At 36.6% G+C, this 10314-nt stretch overlaps 1 protein-coding gene across 1 annotated transcript; it reads left to right on the top strand.

Annotated features, from left to right (window-relative positions):
- The first annotated feature begins 218 nt into the window (after positions 1-218).
- Positions 219-9186, top strand: LOC140944024 (uncharacterized). Its single transcript, XM_073393130.1, has 3 exons — positions 219-3484; positions 3895-4097; positions 8227-9186. The coding sequence occupies exons 1-3, from the start codon at positions 3355-3357 to the stop codon at positions 8701-8703; spliced, it is 810 nt and encodes a 269-aa protein (XP_073249231.1). The 5' UTR covers positions 219-3354; the 3' UTR covers positions 8704-9186.
- The last annotated feature ends 1128 nt before the right edge of the window (positions 9187-10314 follow it).

The raw sequence follows: 10314 nt of genomic DNA, 5'->3' as shown, positions 1-10314 counted from the left end.
TAATTGCTTTGAGGCTGGTAGAATTTAAAATCTTAGCGTGGAGAGCTTAGCAGGTACCGTGCCACTTTCAGCCAAGCCAAGCTCTTCAATTTGAAGAAGCCCGAACGGCTAGCAGCATGCGTCTCAGTAATTTTCTTGAAGGCAACACGGTCATGAAATACTGCGTATAGTCAGTACTACATTTCAAAGCCTTTGGAAGTAATAAAACACAAAACAAAACAAAACAATTGCATCATCGCGTTCTTGATTAGCCTTTCCTTTATTTAAATTTTCCCAGCAGAAATTACGGCTATGGAACAGGTAGTCGTTATCTTTTGTCCACTATTAATTTTTACGGTAAAGGTATTGTCTCAAAAATAACTCCCTGCCTGAATGAATGCGATAACGTTCTTGAAGTGATGTTGGTGTATGTAGGAAATAGCCGAAGTTAGCGATGATATGGAAAACAAAAAAGGCAATTGGAAGTCTATTAGGCGTAGGCTTATGGTTTGGTGTAATTTATGTAACCATTCACATGAAACTTTTGCACGGTGCGCGATTTGTTTTACATCTTTTTAGAGCAAGAAGCCTGGAATTTTCTTGAATTCGGCTCGGGCCACCCTCATTGAATTAAAAGGTTATCCCAGTTTACAAACACCTCAAAAACTATCAGTAAGTAACATGACAATTTCATTCAATGTTTTATCCACATGACTTTTAAGACAAACAATGATCTGGAGTCAAAATTGTTTTTCAATTAGCTTCCGAAAATGAGGAAAAATGATATTTCAGATATTTTAACGACTGAGTGAAATTAAATTTAACCGCGCTCAAAAAAATAATCCCATTTGGATATTTTACGTTTATTTTTGTCGAACCGTCATCTTCAATCTTCCTGGATTGATTAAATGCTAAGCAATTTTAATTTATAATTTGTTCGTTCATGTTATAATTTGAAATATCAAAATAGTTTTAAAGTCCCCCAGTCTTAAAAAGTTTTGTGCCTGAAAAAGCAAAAAAAAAGATTCGTTTTAAGGTAGTTTATTAGAAGGTTTAACTTTAGTCAATCATTTTAACGTTCAATCAGTAATTTTAATTCTTATGTCAATGTTTTCTCAGCTTATATAAATAAATGACCTTAGAGGTCTCTTTTATCTTTGAAATATAAATAACTGTTAATTAAGAATTTGTATAAAAATTTAGCTGAATAAATTTAATTTATAAAAGTTATTTGCTGTTTGTAAAATTACTTATCGAGGAAAAGAAGTTAGCGACTGGTCTGAATTTGTAGACAACAGAGGCTTAAATTTTCTCGGCGCCTTGATTATATTCCGCGTAAATTTTGTGTTTATTGAGACTTACTAGACGCTGTAAAACTCGTATCAGCTCAAAACTTTACCACCTTGATTTAGCTAAAATGGCGGTATATGGGAACCCATTAAGTTCTTTTTTTGGCGCTTTGAAAACCATTATCTAAAAAACGCAAAATTAATAACTAAAGAAGGTTGTTTTGATGGCAGTTTGCCTTCATCTTGAGAATTGAATGCTTAGATTTGGAAGATAACGTCACTCATACATCAGGTTAATGTCTCTGGGTTGAAACAACATTTCTTTATTTTTTGGTTATTAAACCGACATTTTTCCTATCCATTGCAAGCTTATAATTTGTTGAATTTTTTTCTCCAACTTTAACGAAATAAATTGTTTTCATTCAGCTGTCATTCAATTCGGCAAGCCTCGCTCAAATTAATTATCTCCATGTCATTAAACATTAAAATCCGTAATTAAGCATCAAACTGGACGATTTTCAAGGACTGCTTATTTAAAGCCAATTATAGTTTCGTTTGTATAGTTTTCTTTAGTGGCACTCACTAAAGTCGAGCGTAAAATGCTTTTCAACGTCTAAAAACGACGCTGTAAACAGGCTATTTCTCGTCTTATTATTCCACAAATTACTTTAACATAACTATTTTTTTCATTAAAATTTTTCCCTCCATGACTCAGTTGCGACGGATACGCAGAACAATGCAATTTTTCTTTAATGCACTGAGCTAAAACGTAACTACTGAACGAACATAAAAAGCGATACATCTGTACCTTTTTTTCGTTTCATCTGTCTGTTTTCCTTTTACGTGCTCGAACTGCCGCGCTTTTTGAAATTAAAAATGTTTCTTTTTCGTAATTGACTTAAATCTTTTTTGACAATTGACAGTATTAAATAAAGAAAATAAATAACTACTCAGCATGCGTTTAAATTATGAACCACTAACTTAGGTTTTTTCTTCAAAAGTGCTGTACTCTTACGTAAAACATCTGGCGTTCACCACGTTTTGAAAAGGGGAGGGAAATCGCCATTTTTTAGAAGGCCCTATTGGATTAACAATTTGACTTAATTTTGCTAAGCAATGAGCCCTGTACGGGTGGGCGACTCGTGATTAATATTTATAAGACGTCTTTTCATGTGTGAATTTCATTTTAAAAGTGAAATTTCTCGATTTTGTTTCCCTGGAAGACATTTTCCGGTTTCCCTGTTTTGAAGCGCCCTTTCGAAATTCCTGGAGCAGTTGCTAAAATTCTTCCTGGAGTATCAAGTCAAAGAATGCACCCGAGCTCTGTAACATCGCAGTCACGGGAAGGAAAAAAAACAGTTAATTGAATTTTTACAGGAGATAATGTATGCAAATTGGTTATTTTCTTCTTTGAACGGCGTTTCGTGCACAGCGTTGGAGATAATTTACAATCTTATCTCCCCAAGAAGAAACGCGCTAATTTATCTTTAGCGTTCTCGATTTATCTTCGAGTACCTGGCAATTTGCTTTGCTCAAATCTCACTAATTCACAAAAAAAACTCCTAATTGTGTGAGAATAAACATTTAATATCCGTCGTATTTGAATTTCTCCTAGTTTTTCTCTGTTCATGTTTCAAAAGAGTCCAAGTGCTTGTTAAGACATTTCTGTCCCCATGAGACCAGAGTTTCTTTGTTTGACGGTAATTTGATTAGTGGATCTGAGGAGACTGTTGAATCACCCGGGGAGAAAGTGTGGTGTTTTTCTTTGCAGACGGTTGCATGTTAATAGCCTTTGTTAAAACGTTATTCAAACAACGCTGTAGGGTTTAAACGGAGAAAATAGGCTCGTAACTATCAATTGAATATAATTAAATTACGACTGATGAGTGCTCTCCACCAATCAGCTTCACGCAGAGACAAGAGAGAAAACAAGACAATTAAACTACGGCTAATGATTGGTGGATAAGCTCATCGCATTGCAAATAGTTTTTACAAAGCAATTATATTTCGACAGTTTCTTTTACATTAAGCGCTAACACCGCTCTGGAACAGTTTGTTGAGAGCTGTTGAGTCAAGTCGGGCAATTATGTCAAGAAGTATCTCTCAATTTAATAATGCGATGGAGGAATTCTGCCGCGGAAACAGAGATGAGTTAGACGATCGTAAGGTTGTTTCTGCGCAGGATGGAGTCGAAGTCAATGACCCTTCGTCTAGAGGTAAGCTATAAACTGTTTCTGGATCATTCCAGCACTGAAGGTGCGCTAAAAGTTTCAGGTAACACTCGCACTTATTTCACAAAGTAATTCCTCGTCTTGAATAAATCAGGGTAGAAATATAATCTGTTTTTCTTGTACAACAGTCATTGCTTGTGGCCGTAGCAAAGCGCATTTTTATTTGTCCAAAACTGACGGGCTTGGCTCTTAGAACTTCACACAAACGTTTGGCGGACCAAGAGAGCCTTTTAAACAATAAAAATAAATTAATTGTGAGTTTCGCACCGGTAGATATCCGCAGCATTTTGCTTTTAGTCAACATACTACGCCCATAGTTTCCTTTTACAATTATCCCGTTCAGTGTACAGGATATTTTGCCAAATAATCGTTGATTCTCGTTGTCCAAACAAAAGGTTGTACCTTGAAGAGAAAGAGAGTTGAAGAAACCGAGACCACGGCGGAAGAGCTAAGCATTACTAAGAGACGGCACCGTACAACCTTTACTCAAGCGCAGCTAGATGCTCTCGAAGAGGCATTTAATCGCTCACAATATCCCGATGTATTCACAAGAGAGCAGCTTGCGAAAGGAATCAACTTGAATGAAGCTCGCGTTCAGGTAAGGCAATTAATGGGTGAGTTTAGCTAAACGTTCTCTAGCCTTCGCCCCTGGCTTGAGGTAATATAGTCAATAACAATCTTTGTTTTTGCCATTAGCCTTAATTAATTTGACACAAAGCACTTCGGGTTCCTCACTCGAGATTCCAACCACACGAATCCTGTCATTCAAAAAGCTTTTGGAATTATTAATACTTGATGTATACCGGGTGAGAAATATTTCGTTTTCTGGCATTTTATTCCACAACGCGTACTTGAGTTAATCCTGCGCGGTGGTTTTCAGTAGACGGCTTGTGAGTCAGGTTTCGGCGCATGCGCATAAGACGTTACACCTGTTCTTAATGCACGTGCAATTGTTAGCGCGAACATTGACTTTAATTAGCAGCTGTTGAAATTTATTACGAAAAGTAAACTTATCACATATCTCGCAAAATTTTACGTCCTCTTTGTAGCTTGTTACATGGCGTTCAACTTGGAAAAAGCTGAAAAAAATTGCCCCAAATTTCAGAGGAATTGTCTTCAACAAAAACTCAAAAGATTGCATTTCTCTGCTTAAAAGTAGAGGCAGATTGTCAAGGAATTTGTTTACTTTACTTGAAGAATTTGGCACATTTATTATTCAAAAAGTGCCTTTTGTATCAACATGAATAAGGGAGCCATTTGTTTTGTGAAAGCGTAAATGACAATTTTAATTTCTTAATTTTGGCACTGACAAACAGGGTAAATTTAGATATGAAGAACCCGACGGACAGTAGAAATTAAATTAAATTAAAACTGGTGCTAAAACACTCATGGGCCAAACCAATATTCCTAATTACTTTGCCAGCGTTTTTTGAGGTTTTGGTTGAGGTTCCACAACATTGTCATTGCTCTTCGGTTAACATAATTTAAAACCAATAAGTGTTGGCTCTTATCCAGGGTGCCTCTTAATTCGAATGTTATTCAAAAACACTTACTAGGAGCTTGATACATGGCCTTGTTCTTTAGGTGTAAAGAGGATTACAAAGGAAACCTGCTAAAGAGGATTAAATAAACTTTTGAAAGCTGGCAATAATTTCTGGTCTCAGTTGAAATCCAGTGCATACAGTCAGTTAGTAAAAAGGATGATAGCTACAACAAAATTTGAAAAGTATGGTATTGTTAAAACTCTGGTTTTAAACAAACACCAGTTAAGATCAGAGTGGATCATTTTCATTATTTTTTGCTTCCTTTCATCTGGTCCCTCTGTTGTCCCCGAAAGCCAACCTGTTTTTTTCTTTTTTCGTAAATTTTTAAGCGGAAGCGACGTTGTATAGAGTAACGGGAGATAAAAAAACCTAACCGTCATCTATCCAAAAAAGTGAGATGGCAAAGCTAACTATATCTATTAAAACTTGTCAAGTTGATGGGGCGAGAAAAAAGGCACAAACAGCAGATTATCAGGCTTCTTCCTCTTTCAACGTTTCCTTCGGGTTTTAAAACTGAATAATGCAATCTTCAATGATTTTCGCGCGTTAATTATTATCGGGGTATGTGCTCGATAATCTGATATCTTTATTTAATTATATGAAAGGTTATTTCGACGAAGAATATCTTTAAGCCTCGAGCATGGCTTTCAGACAGGTTGGAGCTTTTCCAAGTGTAAACTTGGGAAATTTTTCGCCCCGTAGCATTTTGGCCTAAACACCATATAAACATCTTTCGTAATATAAAATAATTTTAAATTTCTCAGAATCCTAGCTAGGTTCATTCGCAAAATTTCCCTCAGTTCCAATGTTTATCTTCAGAAAAAAAAACATTTAGTATTTATATAACTGAAGCAATCGTTAACAAAATGACCTAACTAAGCTATAAATATTTTCCTTATTTATTTAATTTCGAGTTAGATGTAATTAATCTTTGTTGATTTTTAGTTTTTTCACAAACGTACACAACTTTTGTCTTCTGTAGTTTTCACGGTGTCCAAATCTCGAATATTTTGAGGTATTAGCTTCATTTCTCAATCACAACTGTGATCTGTAAAATATAATTGAAGTTCAACACATTTTACACATTGGACCAAGTAATAGGTTACTTAAATTACGGGGCTGTCCATTCAGTAGTCTTTTCCTATTTCTTTGTAAACGGATAAACTTCGTTATCCTGACAAATCAGTTCAAAGCCTAACCAACAAAGGTTTATTGGATATGTATGTTTCACCATATCGCACGTGGTATGAATATTTCAAGTAGACAAGCCGCGTATTCTCTGTTGAACAACAGCTCGGCGGGCGAGCAAATTTGTTTCATTAGTCCGCAAGCGGGCGTCTAATAAGCTGGATTTAGTTTTCTAAGTAGCTATTACGAACGTGAAATTTCTTGTCTTGTTGTGGCGAACAATTTACGGCTGATACAAAAGATATATTCGCGGTATTGAAATGATCCAAAGCACCCGCAGCAAGTTAGTGTAATTATTATAACAAGGACCAAAACGCGATGTTGTAACTGGTAGTATAAAGCCGTGAGTGAAGGCTAGTACATTCAGTAATGACAATGGCAAACATCAAGTGCCCAGGCTTATAAAACGTAATATTTTCTACAGATTCATTCATTACTTCCGAGTTCGGAAGAGAAAGCGATTTTGTGCCCAGGCTTATAAAACGTAATATTTTCTACAGATTCATTCAGCAAAAAACATGAGCGTAAAAGCGGAGCATCATTAAAGGCAATACATTAATAGCAGCATTTCTCAATGCACAAACTGTTGGATTTGATCGGAGTTGAGACACCCAAGGGTCTAAAACCTTAATAAAAGCGTGAGGACAAGGACGGGACTAAAGATTGGATTGCGAGACAGAACAACCGAGTTACTGTGCCAAAAATAAGCACTTTTCACATTAGCGTTCACTTCTTCCTATCTATTAGCCGCTGAGCAATATGGGAATGAGTGGCGGAAAAAGATTCAGGGACATAAATGTTTCAACACTTGGAAATATTACTCGTTTCTGCATCTGGTGCATACTCGTAAAAAAATTACTTCCGAGTTCGGAAGAGAAAGCGATTTTGTGCCCAGGACATTTTAAGCCTGATTTTCAAGTTTAGCTTAGCCGTGGAATTATTGTGTTGAGTCTTGATTAAGACGTCTGAGAAATAATTCGAAATATTTATGACTATCAGCTATTGTAATGAACGAATATGTTTGATTCTAGAACATCGATATCATGCTTGATTTAGCAAGATAGGCTCTGGATTTCGACAACTACGGTATATTTATGCTATTTGAAATTTTGTGTCTGCGTGCGAAAACCTTTTTTAGCTTAGTTATGGTCCGTCTAAAATAGTCTCAAGACTGGTATCAAATCACTTTAACTGTCATCTTTAACTTTCAGAATGAACTTTTACAACGCTGCCAATTTTTACCCCCCTGCCAGTGACAGTGTCGTGTTTTATGTATAGATTTAATTTCATTCCATAGAGCTGGGAAAGCTTGTTTCAGAAGAAAACATTTTCACATCCCCATTATTGTGCAGTTTAGATGATACAACCAGCTCACCTTGACCGTTTCTAATTGAAGCCATTGTTTTCACACGTGTCTCATTAACTCTATGTACCTTTTATATCCTTTGCAACTAAACTTTTTTATGCAATTTATTATCTCGACAATGACTAAGTTGTATGTTGGTCTAGTGTTTTTTTAATGGCTGTTTCAGAGGCTTATGACATTCCCTTTCTGTACGGCCTCTTCTGAAAATAGACCCTACGATTTCTCAAAAACAAATTCAGTCCTGCTATTTTTTTAATCAAGGTTTTCTTTTTAGAATTCGAAGTGCTTGGCTAACTTCACGCTAAATTATTGCCATAGGTTATTGAAAAGTTATATGAATTCTCCAGAATAGTAATTCAAAATATAGGATTCTTGAATAAATTTTGTTCAATACGTTGCTTAGAAATTAAGCAAAACAAACCTAAGAAAGTTCGAGCTACAGATCCGCTCTCGCTCTTGACGATCATTGTCAAATACGCGCTACAGCTACGGCAGCGTCACTGCTTCTCCGTCCTACTTTATTACTTTTTCGCGGCTTGCGGAAAGTATTATCTTGTAATAAATCAACCCAATCAGAAGAATCAGAATCAACAGGCTAACATTAGCTCTCTGTCTTTTCTTTTTCTTAGGTTTGGTTTCAAAATCGTCGGGCAAAACACCGAAAACAAGAAAGACAGAATCCGCGAGCAACTTTACCATATCATCATACGGGCATTTATTATCCACACGAAGCACTTTACCCTCCAACTTCTCCTCTATATTTCCCAGTTCCACCGATGGCCTGCTCGATCAACTCGTTACCAGGTTCCAAAGCCACTCATGATAGTTATGGCTCATCTTCGCATTCTGTCCGCTCTCCCTGCCGCTCGTGCCCTCCTGGAAGTTCGTGTTGCACTGCGGGTCCTGTGCCCACTTCCTCGTGGAGCCCCGTTTTCTCTCGGTCGCTGTCACCATCAAAGCCGAACCTATTGTGCGACAAAGAAGGACCGAAGCCACATACGGCACTTGGTATAGGACGTAGTGAATGGTCAGCGAAGAGCCTAGCGCTTTTACGAATGCGAGCACAGAACTACAGTCACATTTTTGGGCCGTCTTGCTTTTCGTAACTAAGACTGCGATTGTGCCTCAAATGTCATAGTGTATCGTGTTATAATAAAAGGGTGTGGACTTTGGAAAATTCTCGCTTTCAGTCTAAAGAGAGGAATTAGGGACGCCAAGTGAACACGGAGATTCGTGGTCTGAACGCATAGAAGAGGCTTATAAACTAAACAAAAGCTTATTTGTCAAAATCATACAGTGGCAAGACTTGGTGAATTGACTGTGACCCAGCTATGTCACAGTTAAAAAGAATTCTGGGAAGACAAGCTCATATTTATTGTTAAGAAATAATGTGGTAATTTATTGAACTAGAGTAAATGGGTGGCACCTTAGAACGACAAAAACATAATTGGGGGATTGCTTTGAGGTATTTCTTCTAAATGGGAGCATTTTTAAAAAATACAATTGTAATGCTGCAATGAATTGAATTCGCTGCATATCGCACAGATTATTTAATAGATTTAGCCACGATTTTCTAAAGTTTGGTAGTTTTTTTTCAAGCTGCTAAAAATTTTGTATACAATGTGCATGGTATCGTATTGTTTGAGCTTTAATATATTGGGTCTCAATAAAAGTTTAGTCATTGACACCAGCCTTTTTTTGGAGTGTAATCAGACTGCCCTTTCAAACGAAAGCGAATAATTAGCAATTATTGAACGAGGCTGAGTTTCGAAAATCTACATTATATGATCCTTCAGATCATACGAAAGTCGAATTCAATAATTGTTTTATTATTTGTTTTTCAAAATAATATTTACTTTAAATACATGCTTGTCTCGATCAATATTATGTTCCCCCCATTTTCTTTTGCCTTTTCCTTGGCAGATTCAGGACAAAAAGAGATGTTTAGCTAGCAGATATTCTTTAAATACCTTATTGGTACATAATTTCGCGGGACTTTAATTTCACGCGTTTTTCGCCATTGTAAAAAACTCGCGAAATTTCAAAAAGACCCGCTAATAAAAATCCTCGCGAAATTTTAACACGCAAAATTCAAAAACCATATAGAAAATTCAAATCACAGAAAAAATTATTAACATGTAATAGCAACAACATGTACTTGAGGATTTGTACCGACAAATGCACAATAGTCTGCTACACAGCCGTTTTTAGTGTCGTCACGCAGCGCTGCGTGACGACTCTAAAAACGGCTGTGTAGCAGACTAAATGCACAACTGAATTGATAACTGGTTTTTCTAGTAAGTTGCATTTTGTCTCTTCATTGGTGAGCTGGATAACGTTTTTTGCAAGATTTTACACTTTGGCTGTTCCAGTTTATCTAGAAATTTTAAAGAGTTCAGACGTTTTGAAAAACAGAATGATATTGAAACGCTTAAAATGGCCAGATTTAATGCCCCTTTTTCATATTTTTCAGTTGAAATCGCGAAAACACAACCCCGCGAAACATTGTCTCGCCAAAATCGCAAGATTAGAACCAATAAGGTGACAATTTTCACCCGTCGAGTTGTATCTGTGCTGTTGTTGCTATGTTTTTTAGGAAGTAGTTTTGCTACTTTCGTCTTCGCAAAACGTGAAATTTTTTGCCATTTTCTTCAGTTTACCAAAACAACTTAGCTAACACAACTTCTTCCCCAGAGCTTCCCGGTTGCCGTTCCTTT

The sequence above is a fragment of the Porites lutea genome, chromosome 7 (genome assembly GCF_958299795.1).
Source record: "Porites lutea chromosome 7, jaPorLute2.1, whole genome shotgun sequence".
Classification (NCBI taxonomy): domain Eukaryota; kingdom Metazoa; phylum Cnidaria; class Anthozoa; order Scleractinia; family Poritidae; genus Porites; species Porites lutea.
Note: the sequence above shows the minus strand (reverse complement) of the source record. Positions and strands in the feature narration are given on the sequence as shown.

Bases quoted from the DNA above. Each gene is read 5' to 3' on its own strand.
- LOC140944024 (XM_073393130.1), top strand. From the start codon at position 3,355: ATGTCAAGAAGTATCTCTCAATTTAATAATGCGATGGAGGAATTCTGC. The intron at 3,485-3,894 runs GTAAGCTATAAA...TCCAAACAAAAG, and splicing joins CAATGACCCTTCGTCTAGAG to GTTGTACCTTGAAGAGAAAG. The intron at 4,098-8,226 runs GTAAGGCAATTA...TCTTTTTCTTAG, and splicing joins TGAATGAAGCTCGCGTTCAG to GTTTGGTTTCAAAATCGTCG.